General features: G+C 36.7%; 1 protein-coding gene across 5 annotated transcripts in view; it reads left to right on the top strand.

The window, feature by feature from the left end:
• The window catches only part of KLC1 (kinesin light chain 1), a 65,500-nt gene that overhangs the window by 27,539 nt on the left and 15,898 nt on the right, over positions 1-22,063 (top strand). For all 5 annotated transcript variants that reach the window (XM_032189440.1, XM_032189439.1, XM_032189444.1 and 2 more), the window contains 11 exons: positions 7,529-7,790; positions 10,651-10,881; positions 13,005-13,083; positions 15,019-15,244; positions 15,715-15,802; positions 16,538-16,639; positions 17,252-17,425; positions 17,576-17,675; positions 18,550-18,599; positions 18,689-18,756; positions 20,661-20,769. In XM_032189440.1, coding sequence (XP_032045331.1) covers positions 7,530-7,790; positions 10,651-10,881; positions 13,005-13,083; positions 15,019-15,244; positions 15,715-15,802; positions 16,538-16,639; positions 17,252-17,425; positions 17,576-17,675; positions 18,550-18,599; positions 18,689-18,756; positions 20,661-20,769 — 1,488 coding nt within the window. In that variant the 5' untranslated portion in view covers position 7,529. Of the gene's footprint in view, positions 1-7,528; positions 7,791-10,650; positions 10,882-13,004; positions 13,084-15,018; positions 15,245-15,714; positions 15,803-16,537; positions 16,640-17,251; positions 17,426-17,575; positions 17,676-18,549; positions 18,600-18,688; positions 18,757-20,660; positions 20,770-22,063 lie in introns of those variants that run through there.

Below are 22,063 nucleotides of genomic sequence, written 5' to 3'. Positions count from 1 at the left end.
CGTGGGCACAACTGGAATTAACAAATTGCCACTAGAGCTCATTGCCCAAGACTACCAAGCAGTGGAAGAAGTTTGTGCTCCATTTTATTATTTCGGAAAAGATTGGGGTTTTGATCTTACTGGGGGTCTATGGATGTTAAAGAAGTACGCTGTTCCAGATGGAGAGAAAGGAAGGTGTGTCCTGCCAACCTGTGAGAGATGATATTAACCTCAGTTAACAGAGTTAGGAAGCGTGCATCTTCTTGAAAGGACAGCTTTTGGCATAGTTCCTCTGAACACCTGACTGGGTCTGCTAAACACACAGGGCATGCACCTGTCAGATTGCTCATGCACTTGCTTCAGCATTGACAAAGAGAAATCTCTGATGTGCTGACAAGTGGCTAGAAAAGTCTTATTTCCACCTAGCTTCATGAGATGTTAGGACTTGGGAATGTATACAGAGACTAAATTTTTCATGCTCATGATGTGTGTGGGCTGGTTGCAGCATCCAAGGAGATGCCACTTCTCAGAGAGAGAATAATCCGCTGTGATCCACTGTAATTTTAGGATATGTCACTATTCCGGTTTTTAATCACTGTCAATTTTTAGTACTTTAGAATGGTAAAATGTACTGGGGGAGCTGTGCTTGGAGGATGCTTGCATTTGATGCCATTCCTACTTGTACACAAATAATGGGGGTAGGAATAGCAATGCGTAGCAGAGTGGCTGTATCACGGGGGATCTCTGTCTGCTGCAGTAAGGGAGCAGGAGGAGCAAGATGGGATTTGGCCACGGGCTGCAGCGTTATGGAATTACAGGCGCGGCTGAACCTAAGAGGAAATAATTGCATTGGTGGCTCATCAGCTAGGGGGATGCAGTGCAAATCTTCATAGCTTGTGCTCTTCCAGAGCTGACAGCATCACCCTTGCTGGGAGTTCTGTTTTGCTATTGTATCTTCTATTAGCAAATATAACTTGTGACCCTGCTTTTCTCCTTTAATTGTTTTTAATCTTGCAAAGAATCCAAAGGTTTCTCCCATAAAGTATGATCTTTTTAGCAAGCTATGTGGTTGAAAGATTCCAAAATTTATCAAAGCAAATGCACAGTGACTGTGTTCTTGGGTTAAACTGGTACGTAGTTCTCTTCACTTAAACATAGTTTCATGCCGTGGATAGGCTTAATGATGGCTGGTGGGTTTTGAAGGGCATGATGCAGGTGTAGAACACGTGGCTGTGCAGCCTCATCCCAGCAATGTGGACAGCAGGCTGCACCCAGCAGTGTTAACAAAAAGCAACAGACGTGCTAGTCTGGCCGAAATCCCTGCAGTATTTGGGTCTTCTGGTGTTTTATGCTTCCTGGGCTTACCTTCAGAAGCACTGAGCCATTGCACAGTGTGAGTGTGCGTCTGGTTTGCTTACCAACAAATATGTCTTGCAGTGTTAAGGTTGGAGGTCAAATTATGAAGTTAATTCTGAGCTTTTTTAGGGTGCATGCCCTTGACATCAAAGAAGTACAAGAGTCCTTTTTATAGTATTTACCTTGCATACCTTCCTCTTAACCAGGTGGCACGGCAGCCTTCTGCGTTCAGGGTTACCTCTGGCAGAAGGAGCGCAATAAAGGGGGTCATTTTTGTTTGTTTGCTTTTTTTCTATTTAATTTGGATGCTTACTAGAAGGAACTTGATAGATTAAAAAAAAAGTGAGTCCAAGGGGTTAATTCTTTTTTTAGACATGTCCTGTTCTAAAGGCCTTCATACAGCTTAAGGTTGGTTGCTTGTCCATCTTGTCTGCTTCTGGTCAGCAGTTTTATGGACTCCAGTACATGCTATAATTGCTCTCACCAAGTTATTTTTAAGGTAGCTTGTGTATGCATGTGCTAAATTGCAAAGACACTTTCTGAGCTCGCCTTTTTGGAACCCCGAGGCAGTACCGAAGCGCAGCAGGACTCTGTTTGCAGAACTGGGCCAGCGAGGGTACCTTGGGTCTGACCTCCAGCAGAGCACTGCTTCCAGACAGTTCAAGATTTTCTGCTCTCTAGAGGCTCATACACGGACTCAAATATAGTATTATGATGAGACTCATATATAGCACTGGCAGTTCGTCCACAGTCCTGCATGTGTCAAACACAGAGGAAAAACTATGCTGTTTCTTCAGTGGCATCAGAGATGCGTGTATCAGAATAAAATGCCTGACTGTAAAAGGTCATTGTAATTAAAAGGAGGGCAAGTCAAAGGAAAAGAGAGGGTGTACACTTCTTTGGGTGTGGGAATATGGCCTGTGGTAGTAGGAAATAGGCTCATGGAGAGAAAGTAACATCTTAGATTGAAAGAATCATTCTTGTATGTGTGTGTGTATATGTGTGTATATATATATATATGTATATATATATATATATATATATATATGATATATATATTTATATATATCATATATATATATTTTAGACTTGGACATATGTGACTGTAAGCTGTAACAGCAGTATGTTCAAACTGGCTGTTCCTTACCCAAGTCCTTTTACAAACGCCTTTGAGTGTCTGAAAGACATCCCTGGGTGATTCATCCCTGCCATTTCTGACGGGCGTGTGCCCTCAGCTGCCTTGTTAGGAGGAGGTGCAGTTCATGTAGTGGTTGACATAGTACTCCTCTTCCATGGCAGGCATTGTTTTGTGTTTGATGATGATCTTTTTGTGCTTGGAAAGCTTGTGATCTTGTTGGAATTGTTTGAGAAGCAGTCTCCCACCCTTGCAGATGAGCAGTAAAGCAGGTAGCAGCATTTCAAGATGGGGAGCTCCACGATGCAGTGAGATGTGCGTCTGGGCTGAGCTGGGAATTAAGGCCTTGTAGATGGCAACTAACACAGAATGAAACCAGCATGTACAGCGTATGGAGCCTCGCTATGTAATTAAGGAGACACTAAGTGAAATTAGGGTTAAAAGCCCTCCAATACACCAATTATTATTACCAAACAGTGAGCTGGTAGGTACATCTTAGAAACACAGAAAGGTCAAACTAATACCTGCTGTATCCATGGAGTTTTCCAGCTCATGGAGATGATGGGGCAAGTAGGCATGGCTTGGAGGTCCTGTAGCTTTTGCTGGTAGGGAAATTATTTACTTTTATCCTGTATGCAGATACCTTATTCTGTGTCAGTTGTCCTGTCTATATTTTCAGAGGAAAAATTTCAGGGAGAATTTGATTTGTTGCCGGACTTGACAGATTTTTTTTTTTCCTTTTGTATTTTCAAGCAGTGATGGTCAGAATCTAGATGCATTTTAAAATGTTTCTACCAAGCTTTTAGTACTTGAAATGTGACCTATTAAATCATGAAAATATCAATACAGAGAGAAGAAACTTTTAGAGATATATAATAAGGAAATAAAGTTTTAACAAAGACTTACAGCTGTTTTATTGTTGTTTTTAGGCAAGGAAAAAAACGTCATGGGTTTCTTAGAAAAGAGAAGTGTTCTGCCTTGATAAGTTCTTGTATGCAGAGGAGGATTTGTATGGTTGTGTGTAATCTCATTCGAGAAATCAGAAATGATGTTGTATTCTTTTATCTAAGTAAAATTTCACCTTAAACGTGAACCTTTTTATCCTTTGAGGGAATTTGCAGGGAAGTGACGCTTTTTAAAGTAGGTGAGTACAGAAAATTATTTGTGTTTACGAGATCCTTAAATAAGAGTTTGAGAAGTTCACTAGATACATGTGTGTCTGTAGGAGAACTTGGGCACAAATTGTAGTGTCAGCAGTACCAGTGTTATTGTTTTAAAAGTTTTATGGCTAAAAAAAATACTTAAACTGATTAAGGATACAGCCTGTAAGTAGTTTGTATATGATGGGATTATCCCAGCAGCTACATGACAGTGGCCTTGTCTCTCCTTCGTTCCTGCTTCCTCTGGTTTAGATTTTTAGTATTCCCAATCTATTTCTTTGAATGAAGTTACAAAAGTGATTGGTGTGAAATTCTGCAAAAACCTCTTTAGTAGGTGTAACTGTGCAGCTTTTTATAACTGGCCAAGTTCGCTATTTTTGTGTTAGATGCAAACTGCTTCCTTTTTAAAGGTGTTTGAAAAGTGGTAAGCGACTTAGTACACAAAATGGTCTGGTGGTAAATAAACAGGATGCTAACACTCAAGATCTATGCAGGCACGTATTTAATCTGATACATAAATTGACTAAGCCAGCAGGCTAGTCTGTAACTCTGACATTGCATTTTTTCCCTTGATCCATGGTTTTGTTTTCCAGCTCTAAACCTTTGTGCATCTTGATTTTTTTTATTATTTTTTTTTTTGGTCAGTTGTAAATTGAATTACAAGATTAGTATTTGAACCTAGAACCCCTGCTCTGTAACAGGTAAAATTTGGACTGCAAGCTGATGTCAGGATAAAATGGAAAGGGGCTTAAGAAACCTTTGTGTGCTGTTTTGTGCATTTGTTTTATTTTTTTTGTTTGTTTTCCTTTCTGTGGGGGAACATAAAGATTTTTTCTGGGGAAGAAAAAAAAGGCAATAGAAGTGTACAGTAGGTTTTATCTTTTTTCACTTGGATGTGTGCATGTCTACTTTTGCATACAAGCTTATGGTTTTTTGCTGCCTGTATGGGATTTAGGGGCTCAGGCCATGCCAAACTAATTACATGATTATGTTGTCAAATACAGTCATGCTTGATGAATAGGTTTGCCCTCTTAAAATGGATTTTTTTTTTAATCATAGAAATAGCACCATACCTCCATGTTACTCTTAAAAGATACTAAATATTTATTAATCTTACTCTTACAAAGAATCTGATAGCATAATAAATTGTATATTTGATATCTTCCCTTTTTCTCACTTGTTCAGTTATATACGTTATTGATGTGGAGAACATTATCCAAACTTCTGTAGTGTTTTGTTCAGAGATCCTTAAACATCCTACAAAACCTACATAGAAAGATTTATTCCTTTCCTTATGCGATCAGTTCTACACATCTTTTTTGTCTCCATTGGGTATAAAATAAATTCTTAAACCTGCTTTTCCTTTCTTCAAAGGTTTCTGTGCTGGCTTAGCCTTCCTGACCTGCGCCTTCTGTGTATGCAGCCAGAACTACGTGCCAAATTCTAGCTAGGATCTGACAGCCCTTTTTCCCTGTAGTAACAAATTGGTGTCCATTTCACACCTAAGATGTGGTGGTGCACACAGATTATTTTCTTGTTCTGGATTTCTGCTGTTGGATAGGTTCTCCCCAGGCTACGTGATTCATTTTTGCGTGAAGGGAGGAGTGTTAGAACACCCGATGTAGTTTTTGGCATTGCTTTCTTGGGTTTGTATATCCTCTTTGTAACAGTGCATGGCTGATCATTTATCTGCATTCATTTAACTTCTGCTTTGGTGGTTAAAATGTGCAATTTTTATTAACAGCCTCTATGTACACCTTACACGTGCCCACATACCTGCCTTCCATCTTTGATGTCACAGAATGACTACAAAGCACTGAAGCACGCAGAGGAATTGCTGTCCCGGCTCACATCAGACAGAAGCAAATTAACACTTGCTTATTTTGGAAAACTTAAATGTTGTAGAAAAACTCTAGGTATTTACAAATGACGTTTCTCAGAGCTTCTCAAGTACAAAATGAAAGTCCCTGTTCAAAAGATGTCCTTTGCTCTTTTATTTCTGTATGATCAAAGGTTCAGTTCTTTGCATTCAGGGCAGAAGCTGTTAATTGAAAGCATGGCAGCATGCTGGATGGTAATTAGGGCTCAGCTATAGGTTAATTTAGCATAACCCACAACAATTTCTTACACGATTGTGCTTGTTGCGTTTATTTACAGACTTGGTTTGCATTAAACTGCAATCCATTTACACACAATTTTAGAGAGTATGTTTTTTAAATGGTATTTAAACATTCTAGGTAGTATTTCTCATATTTTGAATGGGAATTGTGTAATAATTGTTCTGCTCATCATGTTTTGGTGAGCTGGTTTCTTACACCAGGCTAGAGTAGATGTTTGATACAGATGTATATGTTATGCATCTGTTTGTGAATATGAAGTTCTTGTACTAAATTGTGATCAAACCTAATCCACTGCTTCCCCAAGTTATCTGTGTTTTCAGACAATAGATTGTAACAAAATAAACTAGTGTAGCATATGGCTCTTTTGTGACAAATGGGAATGATTTTTTTTACAAATCACATTGCAGGAAGTCGTAACAGAGATTTGAGTGTATGTAAAGAGAATGAACAACCTCTTTTACACTATACAGTAGAGTACAAGCACATCCTTCAGCTGTAGCCATGAAGGCGTGTGTGTATGTATTGCTTGTTTCTAAAACACTCTTATTCAAGATTTAAGTGATTATACATTTTTGGGGGTGCTTTCTTCTTAAGTTATACTCACTGATGTTAATGCAATTTAGCAAATTCACTTTAAACATTAATTTATCAAAACTTCCCCAAGTGTCTTTGTATAGATGTGAAAAGGTTTTTGAAAAATCATTGCTACTTTATTCTAATTTATACTTCTGGTACACTTGAAGCTATTTATATCTTAAGTATAAAGGAACAATTCCTGAATTCTTTTTTTCATTATAGAACATTTTTCTGGTGATACAGAAACAGGATCAAGTGATTTCTGTCTTCTGGTCGTATTGCAGCATTGTTATACTTGGTTGTCACTTCAGCAGCAGGACATATAATGGTGGAAATACCAGAGTTTCTATAGTTTGCACTTGGTTGAGGCATTTACAAACATCCAGAAATTTGATAGCCTTAATAAAGCGTGCAACGTGCTGACTAAATAGCACAGTGAAACATTTATCACAAGGATTGTGTTATACAAATCATTTTTTCTAGCATGTAACAGCTGTTGTAGCCTACTCAAAACAGTTGTGTCTAGGCCTGTAGACAATTGAATATCTATATCAAATTCTACAGGAACAACAATGGATGTAAAGTAATCTTAGGGGGCAGTTGTTGTTTTCAAAATACATAAAGATACTAGCTTTTGTACCCCCCTGGAAAAGGATCAAGATGGTGTTTTCTTGCTCCTGGAAAAGGACAAAGTTTGATTGATCAACCTTTTTAGAAGGTTGGATGGTATTTCTTCAAATTCTAGTTTGTGAATAGCTGTAAAGATAATTGTAGATCAGTGGCTTCAGTTGTATGTATTATAACATATGTTTTATACACCAGCTACTGCACAAACCAGAATCCTAGAAAAGCAGCATGATTGTTCAGGCCTTATTGGAAAGTCTTTTGCCGTGTTTGTTTGTTTATTTTCATCTGTTTGCCTTATGAATTAGTGTTGATATTAACTCTGGAAATAGAAACTGGAAATCTTGAAGTGCTGTTCAAAGCCAGGATGTAAAACATTGTGAAAGCTCTGCAAAAATATCATTACATTATGAGTATGTATTTAAAACAATTATGTTTTAATGACTACTTAAAGAAAAGCTTTATTCACTTGTAGAGAATGGCTTGGCTGGGTTTTGTTTGTTTGTTTTTGTTGTTGCTTTTTTTTTTTTTTTTTTTTTTTGTACCCTGTGGTTAACTAGTATGCTCTTCTTCTTCAGAATGTATGAAAACATGTCCACAATGGTGTATCTAAAGGAAGAGAAGTTGGAGAAGCTTACTCAAGATGAAATCATTGCCAAAACTAAGCAAGTGATTAATGGACTAGAGGCACTGAAGAATGAACACAATTCAATTTTACAGAGCTTACTTGAAACACTGAAATGTTTGAAGAAAGATGATGAAACTAATCTGGTTGAAGAGAAATCAAACATGATTCGAAAGTCACTGGAGATGCTGGAACTTGGCCTTAGTGAAGCACAGGTAAAGCTGAAGTGAAAATAAAGCATTTCAGAGTTTGTCTGAATTTTTAGTATGAAGAAATTAATGAAAGATCGTTATTTGTTCTCTAATTGGAATTTAAAATAAACAGATCAGTTCTGGCAAATGTACATTTGCTTTACTGAATATCAGCAGCATGTTGAGACGTGTGAGTTGTTATTGTATGTTAAGGAAAAAGACTGCTCTAATTATTAGAGGCTGTTTTACTGTGGTGCAGAACTAATTACACATTCAATATCAAAGCACTAAATCCCGTAACTGAGGTTCCCTTGACTTCAACTTCAGTGGGATAGTTGCTATTTTCTGTTTAGACTTTTCAATGGCATTGGTCAGGTAATGAGCTGCTCAAACAAGAACTAAGCAATGGCATTTGAACTCTGAGCAATTGTTTAGGGAGAATGCACACTAATAATATAAAACAGATTTTGCTCAGGGTTAGGAGACCCAACCTTTGAGTTCTTCTGTGATCTTAAATCCATGTTCTTGTTGCCTTAATTCTGAGATTCTTTTATGATGCTCATGATGCTCCTTGGCCTTAAGAATCTAGAATGTTTATTGAATGCTTTGTGAAACCAAAATTGAATTTAAACACATTTTAAAGGTTAAGGGTTTAGTATAGAACCTGAACAACTTTCATTTATGCTTAAAATAAAGGGTTCAGAACTAACTTCTGTGAACTATCTTAGTGAAGGAAGGTATCATCTGCAGAAGAGATTTGAGAAAATGTTTAGTCAGAATGTGGGGACTTTGTTGGCATTCCAACTTCAGGAGTTTCATGGTTTTTTGATCCAGTACCAAATATATGGGATGCAACACACTCATCAAGATAAAATGGCAAATGAGTTGAAGGTGCTGATGGGATAACTTTATATTAATAGGCTTTGTATTGGGCTGTCATTGTGCTTAGTCTTCTTAACTGGATTGTTCTTGTTTGGTGCTATGGAAGTTGTGTGTTGGGTAATGGTGAGTGGAGGTCTGAGAAAAAGAACAAATGTATGTTGCTACACGTGGGAATGTAGAAACTCTGGACTTGGTACAGTCTGCTAGGCCTTACTATTTGCATGCTTTGATGCCATGTATTGGAAGAAAATGCTAAAAGATACACAGCATAAAACTATAATAGCTGAGTTACCTTTAATGGGTGTTAGTGGAAGATTTGTGACTGCATGAGTTACCTTTGTCTTCTAACTTCGGCATGGTACTGGGACTCTGAAAAGGTAGGTTTTGGTTTTTTTTTTTTGGCTCTGTCAGTCTCTGTAGCCTCAGTTGCTAATATTGCCTTGTTTGCTCTAGCTGGTGTTTTGTGAGCTGCAGCTGAGGAGCCAACAAGTCCACATTTATTGCCTTTGTTAGGAAAGTAACTGTATTTTACGCTGCTACTGATCAGGCCTGATAAGCCCAGTCCTCCTGTGCTCTTTGGGTTTTAACAAAGTAGTATTTTGTCACTTGCTTAATTTAAATTAAGATATGGGAGTATTTTATGGGTGTTTGAGTGACATATAGATATGATGAAGTACATGTTAACTTCCATCGAGATGAAACTGATTTTGCTGAAGAAGTAATCAGAGTTTTCTTTCATGTAGAATCCTTTGCAACCTTACTCTCTGGGGTTACTTTGCTGTTGTAGTTTATAAAAAGTTGTTTGAGTACGTTGACTGTATTATTGCAACTTCCCTAAGTACATTTTTTGATGTTGCAAATGAAACTGTTTGAACAGGCAAATTAATTTAAATTATTTTGAATATGTAAATAGGCAGGTGCTGAAGTCCAGAAGTTTGGACTGGTTTTAGGAAAATTATCCGTGGTGTTTCATCTCACATGAATTCTCTAGAAACTACTTCTTCCTTATTATGGTGTTTCCTGGAAACCGGAAAATTTTGGTTAAAAACATGATCTGTTTCAGATGAAATACTTAGCTCAAAAACACATCAAAGTTACTTTGTTTTAAAGAACCATGAAATTGAGAAGATGAGTTTCACACCCTGAAGTTACTAGTATTTCATCTAATAGTTGATTTTTATTATCACCACTGGCCATTTTTAACAAAGTGTTTTTATAGATGTGTCAGTGGTAGATTAAACAGTGAAGGCAGAGTGTCTTCTTTGTGTAGCATTTGGCTTTCACTTAATGTGCTCATTTTTCATTTGACATCATTTAGCAAAAAAATATATATATCCAAATAGACTGCTTTTATGACTATTCTGGTTTTGTCCTATTTATGTGACTGTTCAAACACACTGGAAGCACACTCAAGCTTGTGATACATTTGTATATAGGTAAAGTACTTATATAATCGTGTGTTCATGTGCACATTTAGATCTAAGTAGTATAACTGTCACTTTGAAGTATTATCTTTATGCAGAGTTCATCCTTATGAAGTCCAAACATAAATATGAATCCTTCTCTATTTGTAATCTGTCAAATTAGCAGTACTCTCGTTTAGTTCTTACAGGGAAGGTGATCCTTCAGGCTAAAAGCATTACTGCTCCATTTTGTGTTAATCGAATGGAAATTTCCATTTCAGTAATCTGAATCCTAGTTCAAATTTTTCATAATGTTTTAAGATTATATGTAATCTTGGAGAGATTCTAAAGCAGTTTGAATTCTAACAGCATCATGAAAAACGGTAATCAGCAAAGACTACTTGTGGGTTAATTCTGGTTGAACAAAAGGTTTATAAAAATAATAGAGGAAAAGCAAGTATCAGATACGTATTAAGGTGGAATCCAAATGTTTACCACATTTCACAGATGATGCAGGTTTTAAGTGATAAAGGCTTGTGTGTTAAATACAGGACTGCATTCTGGAGGAAGTATGTCATGAGATACCTTCTGCTTTTCAGGTAATGATGGCCTTGTCAAATCACTTAAATGCAGTGGAATCAGAGAAGCAGAAACTGCGTGCTCAGGTTCGCCGACTGTGCCAGGAAAATCAGTGGCTACGGGATGAACTAGCCAATACGCAACAGAAACTACAGAAAAGTGAGCAATCTGTGGCCCAACTGGAGGAAGAAAAGAAACATCTAGAATTCATGAATCAATTAAAAAAATATGACGATGATATTTCACCATCAGTAAGTAGCTGTACAGTAAAAAGCAGTGCACGTTTATGTATGTGTTGTAATCTGCCTAGTTACAGAGAAATGGCAGATACGAGCTCCTCATTTGTTGCTCACGTAAGCATGTTTAAAAATGCTTGCCTTGCACCAGTGTCACATAGCTTAGATTCTTAGAATTCAGTTCTTATCTTAAGAAAGTACATGTTTTACTGCCTGTAGATAATAAAATACATATGAGGATGAAAAATCCATGAATACTTAGTTAGCATCACATTAGCATAAAAAATATGAAGAACTGACCTTGAGACCAAAAACTTCCTTCTATACTCAGTTAAAATAAGTTAACATAAAATAAGTTAACATAAGTTAAAATAAGTTAACAGTTAAAATAAGTTAAAATAAGAGTGCAAACTATTGCAGATTGTAGGAATGTGGGGAATTTGCTTATATTGACTGCAGGATTTTATTTTATTTTTTTGGTCAAGTGAAAGTAGTGTGTAGTCTCTGTAGCCTCAATATAGGCTGTACACTAGGATAGGATATCATTAAATCCCCTTTCTGGATCTTCTGCCAGACATTGTGATCATCTGCATGTTTTCAGTCATGTTTAGCTAACCTGTTGTGTTACATATTCTTAAATTAGGATAGAAGATGGTTACAATTTTAATTTACGTAAGTAACTTAATACTTAAAAAGATTTATAACTTACTTGCTCTTCATGTTGTGCTTTTATTTAGCTTTCTTATTTTAGGTAGTATTGTAGAGAAAGATCTCATTTCATGTTCAGATGTACTCAGCCACGTCTTGGAAAGGACGGTTTTTCATAACCTGCTATCTTAGGAATATAATGGGTGAAAGTGTATGCATTTTGGTCTTGCTTAACCAATTGCTTGACCAAATTCTTTTAATGTACCATGAGCTGTTTTTGTCAGATGCATGCAGAACTTCTCAGTGATATTAGCAGTTGAATACTGCCAGTGAAGTCTGTTAGGTAGTCTTTCTTTAAGGAGAAGAAAACAGTTCAGAGGAGGAAGCACTGGGATTTCTGCGTGCCAAAAGTTGAACTATAATCTATAGATGATGTAAATAGCACCATTATTTGAAATTGCACATAGGGATGAAGTAAGCAAAGCACCATTATAGTTTCACTAACCATGTGGACAGTCTCTGTTAACCTTTTGCCAACTGCGTATACTCACAATAAGCTTGGAATCTGCACACTTAAAATAAGATCTCAGGTGTTCAGTCTCATCAATCTGCTGTTTTTGCAGAGCACCCAACTTTGCAACCATTGAGCTTGAATACCAACAGCAGCAAATCCCTTTTTCTCATCCATGGGAAAAGGTGCTGGACAGTGAGCCAGAATAAAAGGAATGTGCTCTTGGATTTTCTACTTAGATAAATATTTGAAGTTCTCAGAAATGTTAATATTATGTAGGCTCCTTATATAGGAACCAGGATGAGGGGATGATCTGCTTCTTTGTTTTATGTGATTGTGGGAGTCTGAATGATCTTTTGATGCTTAAAATCAATATACGCTGATAGATCTTGCAGAAGTTAATATGGTTTCAGGAGTTGAATATTGGAGATGAACTTCCTTCCAAGTGCTTTTTTTTTTCTTTTTGAACTTTACAGATCACAATTGCAAAATCCTGTTGTTTGTGCAGAAATTGAGTCCTCAGAAATTGATGTGACAGAGTTAAAATTGCTGGTGCAAATTTATTCTCCTTCAGGAGATGAATCTCGTTTTTTCTCTCCCTTGCTCATCTCTAACTGCATAAATGACTTCAAAGTACAGTGCACAATTGTGTATTTAGCAGTGTTCACTCTTCCACGGGTATTTTCTGTAGGTATGATGTCTTCGTAAGAGTAACAAATGTGTTCTTGTGTGCTTAAATTAAGACTGAAATCTAGGAGACCTGATTTCTATTCCTGTCTCTCCTGAAGGTGTCCCATATTGTTTCAGGACAGAGTGTGTAAATACATTTGAACATAATTAAACTTCTACAAGAAATGTTATTCTCGACAATTCCAAAGGTCTGGAACTGGAGAGTTCCTTTAACAATGCAGGTTAAATAGACCTGTCCTTTTATGCATTAGGTTTAATAGTGTAACATTTTTATTATTTTTTTCTATAGGAGGATAAAGATACAGATTCCACCAAAGAGCCTTTGGATGACTTATTTCCCAATGATGAAGATGACCAAGGTCAAGGAAGTAAGTGCATTTCAAATTACAATGTCAATGTATCTCTTCAGTGCCAAAGCTAAAGATGCTAATCTGAAAAACAAATCCATGCTTAGGGGCTTTTGGGATAGAGTGGAGTGTTGAATGCCTCTTGCCCTGCTAGAATACGGAAACAGGAAAGCCAGAAAGCTGGTTGTGATGATCGATATGTGTAGGGCCTAGGTTTTTAATCAGTTTACTAGCTCTGTTGCAAAATTCTTGGAGCTTACTTCAGCACAAAATTGGTCCCAGAGTCTTTGTGGGCCTCAGAGTGGCAGAATGACTGAGGCGTGTTCTGAAAGAGTGAAGCTTTCTGATGGTCTGCCCAGATGGTAAATTCTGTTAATGACCTTTTAAATTATCTGATTTAACATTTTAGGGCAGGTTTCAACATGAAGTCTTTCTCAGGCAATCTTCTGCTAAGATTGTCTTCCTTAGTTTATTACCCATTCTAGAAGTGATGTCTTCAGGTCAGAAGGACTGATCAATGTGCGTGGAGTAAAGTTTGAGCTAGGGGTTGAAGGAAGCTGTTAATAGATAATCTTTGCTTAATGAAATATTTTGCCTTTCTTATGGTAGTAAAGCTGATATTATACATGTATAATGTATTGATATTGTAGCGTATGTGCAGTATGCTGGTGGTGTATAATTCTCAGTAGATAAATGACAGGAAAAAAATATCTGACTCATCCCACCTTGGTAATCTGAGTTCTGAATTTCCATTATGGATTCATACTCAAGGTGCACTGCACGCTTGATAGCATGGTAGTGAACACCAGCAATGGAAGGAGGATTTGAAGAGAGTAGAAGAGGTTAGTGTTGAGCATGAGCACCATCCTGAGTTCATCCTGCCTTATCTAGAATTTTATACTAGGAAAGTTGTGTGGCAAAACTGTTTCTATACCTGCATAGTCCATCTGTCATTTTACTGTTTTGCTTTACGGAAGAAGAGGGTGACATTTCAGTAGTTTGCTTGACCTCCAGGAAAAAATAATCAAATGCTTCAGTAGGCAGTAATTGTGGGTGTAGGCTTAGAGTTATATGATTCCACTGAAGTAAAAAGACTCTCATTTGCTGTGAGTGTTTTTCCTTTAATAAAAAAGAGAGAAGACAAGCTCATGGCTGGAACCCTTGTCCTGTGTGTTGCCTAGAATTTAATGAAAATGAGTAAGAGATGATTTTCCTCAATGTTTCCTGAAATCTCCCAGCTGAAGAGAAACGAGATTTTTTTTTTTTTTTTTTTTTTTAAGAGGAATGTGAAGGGGGTTTAAACAACCAAAACCTAGTAGCTAGTAGAAAACAAGTGGCTAAACCTGAAGGTTAGTAAATAAAACCAAAATGTTGACACTGGCTTTGTCTTGGTGCCTTTTCTCTTGTAATTATTACTCCTGGCATCCAAGGTGTTCTAATCCTTTTTATGCCAACCTTAATTATTTCCTGTTATAGCAAAGGGAAGCAAACAAAATCTACATTTAGAGAAGTAGAATAAAGGAAAAAAGAATAAATCAGTTGAACTTTTCTGCAGGTACTTGACTTCTCTGTGTTAGTGTTCCTTCCACAGGAAAACTTCAATATTTCTGAGTGTAAAATTATGATACAGTCTTGAGAACTGTTAATAATTTGAGCTGAAATGGTTTCTTATTTTCTTCATTTATTTGATTTGACCCTTTCAACTAAAAAAAGTGAAATAATATTAATACAGTACCCTTGCTTATAAAGCAAGGACAGAATATGAAGAATGAAATGGTCTTTTCTGCTGTCATAGTTCAAGACAGTATAACTGCTGTGAAGCATGTTCTAGCACCAATGCTTTGTATTGAAGGAATACAATTCAGTCTCGTTCTGTGTCACTGTGCAGTAATGTTAAATGTTTTCAAGTTATGGTCATCTTTTAAAACAACTTAAAATCTTGTGAATTTCTTTCAGTTCAACAGCAGCATAGCAGTGCAGCAGCTGCTGCCCAACAAGGTGGCTATGAAATTCCAGCAAGATTAAGGACCCTTCATAATCTTGTTATTCAGTACGCATCCCAAGGTAGATATGAGGTTGCTGTACCTCTTTGTAAACAAGCTCTTGAAGATCTGGAGAAGACTTCAGGTCATGATCATCCTGATGTTGCCACTATGTTGAACATACTTGCTTTGGTGTACAGGTTTGTATAGCAACAGATAAATGTCAGCTAACTAAATATCTAATATTTGGCTATAGGCTGTCAGCGTTCAGCATTTATTTTCCATTCCCTGGTTTTTATTAAAACCTTCAAGAGGGTTCAGCAATATTTATGTCTACGCATGCTAAAAGACAAACAAGTTGCTGCATTTTTGCCTGTGTTTTTGTTTTGAGAGTGAAGCTTGCTTATTTATTTGGTTTACCGAGGGGGCATGTCTTGATTACCCACTTACAGATGATCTAGAGACAGAAATTGGAGAATGGAAGGTCCTCGATCTCCCAGCTACTTTACAGATACGGGCTTCAGGTTTTCGCTTCCTGGTTCCTGAATGTATTCTCAGTTACTCTTCTCTTGTAGTAGCCAGTCTTTAGGCCAGTAATGAAGCCAGCTTCACTGTTATGATTTTCTCTTCTGAATCCCCGATATTAATTATGACTCTTTTTAAAATTTAGAGACCAGAACAAGTACAAAGACGCAGCAAATCTCCTGAATGATGCCTTGGCTATCCGTGAAAAGACTTTGGGCAAAGATCATCCAGCGGTTTGTATACATGCAACATCATGTTTTTAGTTGTGTTTTTGACTGCTTATTTTTTTTTTTTTTTTTCCCCCCCCAACTCATTCTAATATTAAACTCAACAGGAAAGTTTTTAAGACCTGGCTTATCTCTAAGCAGCACAGGTAGGAGGTCACACTGTAAATTTCTTCATTTTCTCTTAAATATTTAATGTGCCTTTTGAAGGTTATATTTGATGCTGTTTCACCACGAATCATCTGCACTTACTTGATTTTTGGATCAGATTGCATGGATCTTCTATGGGAGATTAAAAGATTTTAAATTTGCTTACTCAGATCACTTTCTCAAACTTGAAATGAAGGCATACTTCTGATTTGTTTTGCTGCTGCCTTTAAATGAAACATAAATCAAACACTTGTACTTGGTGTTTAAAATTGGGGTATCTCACATCATGCAGCCTGTGTCAAAGTGAGGTGGATCTGAGTATAATTTTGATGGGTAACTTTGTAAGACAAGAATGTACTAAATGTCATTTCCACAAATGAATTATTTTATGATTTTATTTGTTTTTGTTTTTAGATTTCTTTTTATGTGTGTATTGTTTGGCAATGTTTATTTCTTTATTTGCAAATTTCAAGAGGTCTGCATTGTGGAAAATTTGAAAGCATCAGTGCATTGCAGATACATTAATTTTGATGGTATTTGTCAGATATTTGTATCTGCAAATTCCAATAAGTAATATTTCTATTCTGTTGGCAGGTGGCAGCAACTCTAAACAATCTTGCAGTACTTTATGGTAAACGTGGAAAGTACAAAGAAGCAGAACCTTTGTGTAAGCGAGCTCTGGAAATCAGAGAAAAGGTATGACTGAAAAAAATAGAGCACCTTTGAATGGATTTTTGTAAGGGTGGGAGTAAACATCCTTACATTTGGTTTATGTTTTATTTGGATAGATCTGTCAGATTAATCACAGTAGTTACCAATGTCTGAAGTACAAAACGGTATTAAATTTCAGTAGTCCTACAGAGCTGTTAGAGCACTCTGGGTATATTCTAAATTATGTATTTTCTAATAAACCTCTCTACCTTTTTCTCTCATTTTGATTGAATAATCTTTGATTTGACAAGAGTATTGTAATTTAAAAAAATAAATATCAGTAAAGCTTTTAATTTGGTTATTCTGAGTCTGTGGATATTTATTCTAGTCCTTGTGACTGAGTATCTGCATCTTCAGACTTCTTCGCATAATATAGCACATATAGCATAGATCTTATTGCAAATTGTTCTACAGCCTTCTCAGTTTGTAATAGAATTGAGTGGTTTTCATGTCCTTCTATTGCAAGATTTGCTTTCATCATCCTTATGTTGCAGTTCTTGAGGAATAAAATACAATGGGTCATGTCTAACTAATGCATTTCTAAACCATGATATAATGACTGGAGAATGTTTTAATGCAAGCTTTTTGATTTTTCAGGTGCTGGGGAAAGATCACCCTGATGTTGCCAAACAGTTAAATAACTTGGCTTTACTATGCCAGAACCAGGGTAAATACGAAGAGGTAGAATACTACTATCAGAGGGCACTGGAGATTTACCAAACTAAGCTGGGACCAGATGATCCAAATGTTGCAAAAACAAAGAATAACCTGGTAAGCCTTTTATAAATAAATCTAAGAAAAAGTAACATTTTTTGATGAATTGAACATACCTTCATTCAGAATGTATTTGTTATATTATTTATTGAACCTAAATAAAACAGTGTGCTGATACCTTTTTTTGGGGGGGTATTTTGTTTTTAGGCATCTTGCTATCTAAAACAAGGCAAATTTAAGCAAGCAGAAACTTTATACAAAGAGATTCTTACTCGTGCTCATGAACGGGAATTTGGCTCTGTAGATGGTAAGTAACTTAGTCCCTAGATTTGAATGTGTATTTGATTTTTTGTAGTTAATAAATAAAATCTGTGGGAGAGCAATTGTATCCTGGTTAAAATCGTTGTCTGCTTGAGGCAGATTTAAAAAGTGAGATTACAAATGCATTGAAGTACTGCAAAACACATCATAAGAAAGTGTTTAGATACAACAATAATGTTTATTTCAACAGGAGAGTTTTTCTTAAATGAGGGAAACTTGTTTAGGTTTATCTCTTATGCATCATATTTCTGGCATAATTTATGCACAACAGAAACTAATTTTGCTATTTTTATAGAGTCAAAAAAATAGGTCACTTTTCATTCACAGAAAAGTCAGTACAGATTTTTAATGACATTATAAATATATTGTTAATACAAGTCCTTCATTAATACAATTAAAGAATGGGGGGAAGTGTTTACTGTAATTTACACTGTGCATTGGAGTCAAATGCATTTCATCATCAACTATAAATCAGAGAGAAGAATTTTCATTACATTCTCTGATGGTAGCATATGCACCACTCAGATGTCAAAACAGTTGGTACGATAAGAGAAAAAAATGTGTGTTTGCTAGCACATAACTAGGCGCATGACAAATTGATGTCAATATGTATGGGTTTCAAAGCTTCTCAGAAGTAACTGTTCCTAAGTTCAGATAACAAAAAGACAGATTTGGAAAACTGTAAAAGAGGAAAGTTTTATTGATCTTGTGCTACTTTCTGTAGTACAGACAATGATTTTCTCTGTTGCGGTAGTCACATAACTCTGTGGTTCTCAGCCTTATTTCAGAAGGGTGAAAATATTGCAATGAATGCTTTGTAGCTTTGTACTTCTATAAAGTATTTTCTTCTGTTTCATCAGATGAAAATAAGCCTATTTGGATGCATGCAGAAGAGAGGGAAGAATGCAAAGTAAGGCCGTTGGCATCATAATTTTATGGAGTTTTTATTAAATAAAAATAATTGATTTATAACTTAAATATTGTTATTTTTGTTTTTAGGGAAAACAAAAAGATGGCACATCTTTTGGAGAATATGGTGGCTGGTACAAAGCTTGCAAAGTGGATAGGTAGGTATTTTTTTTTTACAGGACAAACCAGATAGCAGCATGCAGTGTCCAACAATGTCAGATTAAAGCATGTTCAAAACGAAAACAAACCAGCAATTTGCTTGGGGCTACAAAAACTATAGTATTAGATATTCAGGCCCAGAACTGGGTTTCAGGAACACAGACAGTAGCTGTTTTCATGTCCTGAGGCTGCTTTTAATCTAGGCTGATGAGATCTAGTGTAGGTCACCTTTCTTTTTATACAGTTGGCTGGCACACATGCTCTCTCTGACATTGCCCCAGCAAAACCTGTAGAGAAGACCAGAAGAAAAAAGGAGACTGTGCAAATAATCATAGAAACATTGAGTGGTTTGGGTTGGAAGGGACCTTAAAGATCACCCAATCCCAACCCCCTGTCATGGGCAGGGACACTTTCCACTATATCAGGTTGTCCAAAGCCCCATCCAGCCTGACCTTGAACACCTCCAGGGATGGGGCATCCACAGATTTGCTGGGCAACCTGTTCCTGTGCCTCACTACCCTCAAGAGTGAAGAATTTCCTCCTAATATCTAATCTAAATCTACCCTCTTTTAGTTTAAAGCCATTCTCCCTTGTCCCTTTTCTCCCTTGTCACTCCACTCCCTGACCAAGAGTCCCTCCCCAGCGTTCCTGTAGGCCCCCTTTAAGTACTGGAAGGCTGCTGTAAAGTCTCCCTGGAGCCTTCTTTTCTCCTGGCTGAACAACCCCAGCTCTCTCTGCCTGTGTTCATAGGAGAGGTGCTCCAGCCCCTTGATCATCTTTGTGGTCTTCTTCTGGACTTGTTGTAGTATGTCCATGACCTTCTTGTGCTGAGGGCTCCAGAGCTGAACACATTAAAATAACTGAGCCTTGGGTTTCTAGCTGGCAGAAGAAAAAATAAATTGCTACACTTCTGCATTATTTGAGTTTCTAAAGCCTGAAGAATATTAGTTTTGTGAGAACGAAATTGTGTATTTTAAAATGGAAGACAAGTAACAAGCATTTCAGTTTGCATCATAGTTGGTGAAATGTTTTTTGTTTGTCTTAATTTTGTTCCTTAACTGTCTTTTTAATGTATGACATGGTACAGTGAATGAAGAAAAGCCTGCAAGCCGGTACTAGTGATGTTCAGTGAGGGTTTTTTCTTTCTTCACTACTTGAATTCTTGCTTTTAACAAGCAAAAAAACCTTTGTACTGTTGAAATCTGCCCTGTTATTTTGCCCTGAGCTCCAGGTGCCATGTATTTTGTTGGTTTGTTTTTCATGTTCTAGTTTGTTCTAATGCATGAGGAAATCCTTCCTCTGCTGTTATAGGAGCAAACAAACCTTCAAGCAACAATATTGCCATTGAGCTAATTCTAACTCTCATTGTGCCATTGAATCAAAAACGTCTGTTTTGGAGTGTGAGACTTGTTAATGAAATGTGTTATCTTTTTCCTTAGTTTTATTGTTCAAACCTAGTTTGCACAGAAACTGAAAATAGATACTAATAACTGATGAAAGGAATTGTTCATTTGTTTTGTGACTAATGCATGCTACAGTAACAGTCACTGTATGTATGAGCATGTATATTTTCTGGATGCTTCGGAGTTACTCAGCTGGACACATCAAGATTGAACTAAATTTTAACCTTTGGAGATGCATCTCAGAAACATGAGGATATGGCACTCCAGTTTTCTCTTGGGTAGTTCTAGAGGCTTGTGACTAATGTTCAGGTACAGAGCTGTTGACTAATCCTAGCGTGAGCTAGTAGTGCCGTTTGAAATGGCTTAACAGATACTTCCTGTACATGAATAAGGTATGGTATATTTCAGGTTTAATAATAGCAAAAAAATGTGGATATATTCATTTATGTTTTCTTAATTCGCAAACTAATAAAGAATTTAATGTATTAATTTTTAAATAGTCCAACAGTAACAACTACCTTAAAGAACCTTGGAGCACTTTACAGACGGCAAGGCAAATTTGAAGCTGCTGAAACATTAGAAGAGGCAGCAATGAGATCTCGTAAACAGGCAAGTATGAAAATTCCCCTCAGTGCTATCTCTACATTATGGTTATGCAGACTTTCAGCTTCAGTATCTATCATACATGCAGAATATATAAACATTTAGCTATTCGCTGGCTGGTGCCTGGTGTCCCCCTTGAATTTCAGTCTGATCTAGTGATAAATCAATACCATCCAAACAGTTAATTGCTGTGGCAGTGACACCATGTACCTGGGACATGATTGAAATTGTGGGTGAAATTATGTGGAAAATGGAAAAGTGGAGAACCTTGTGTTGGCCAGCAGTCCTCAGCTGGATGCATGCCCTGGGAGATGAACTGTAGCTAAGGGAGAATGGAGAGTTTGTGTTGATAATCTCCTTTGCCAGTATTGCTGTTCTGTCTGAGATGCACTGCTAATAATGAGCTGTCAAACTTACAGATGTTCTTGTTCTGCCCCTCACTGACTGTGACTGGTGCAGACTGCTTGACTCTAACCTTTGGAAGACCATTACAAACCTATCGGTTGCAGAGAATAGGATGGTGATTCAAGTTTGAGGAAGACTGCTCCGCTTTTTTTTAAGGCTGTCTCTGTGTTGTCAAATCTCCTGTTCAAGTAACCCTTTCTCAGTGTTAAAAGATAGGAAAGTGCTTTTGTTTTCTTCCTTTCCTTTCAAATGATTTCATAGAATGTCTAATATGAAAGTATGTAACGCTGGACAAGCAAACAAGGATGGTCGAGATGGAAAGCAAAAATAAGAAAATCAAAACAAAAAAAAAACTTGGAAAGTTCAATTTTAATTGTCTTCTTATGGAATAGTAAATAGTAAATAAGATCTATGTTTTTCAGAAGCATTTTTTATGTGGCCATCTAAAATTCTAAACTTAAATTCTTAGTTCAAGTAAAATCACTTAAATGATGGACCATATCTTTATTGATAATGTACTTTTTTATTTAATTGATTATACTAATTTGAAGTTTCCATTTAAAGAATGATTTTTTTTCAGTGTATGGTGCATTATACAAGCAGACTTTTAGAAAAGTGATAGAGCAAAAGGTACCTGGCAAATCTCCTGCTCTCCTAGTGAATTCAGCCATAGCTCTCTTTGACACAAGGTGACACAAGTTCACTTTTCTACAAACAGTGGTGGAAAACCAGAAAGTGTTTGCCAAATAAATGGAAAAACTGTTAAGAGCAAGGCATGAATGTGGGAAAAAAGTTCTTCATCAGCGAAAATTCAGGGGTGGGGGGAAATAGTCAACACAGATACTTTATTTTATTGAGAATGACTTTACGTTCTTACTGATGGTTCACTTTTGGT

The sequence above is a fragment of the Aythya fuligula genome, chromosome 5, assembly GCF_009819795.1.
Source record: "Aythya fuligula isolate bAytFul2 chromosome 5, bAytFul2.pri, whole genome shotgun sequence".
NCBI classification, from domain to species: Eukaryota; Metazoa; Chordata; class Aves; order Anseriformes; family Anatidae; genus Aythya; species Aythya fuligula.
This window is presented reverse-complemented; position numbering and strand designations above follow the sequence as displayed.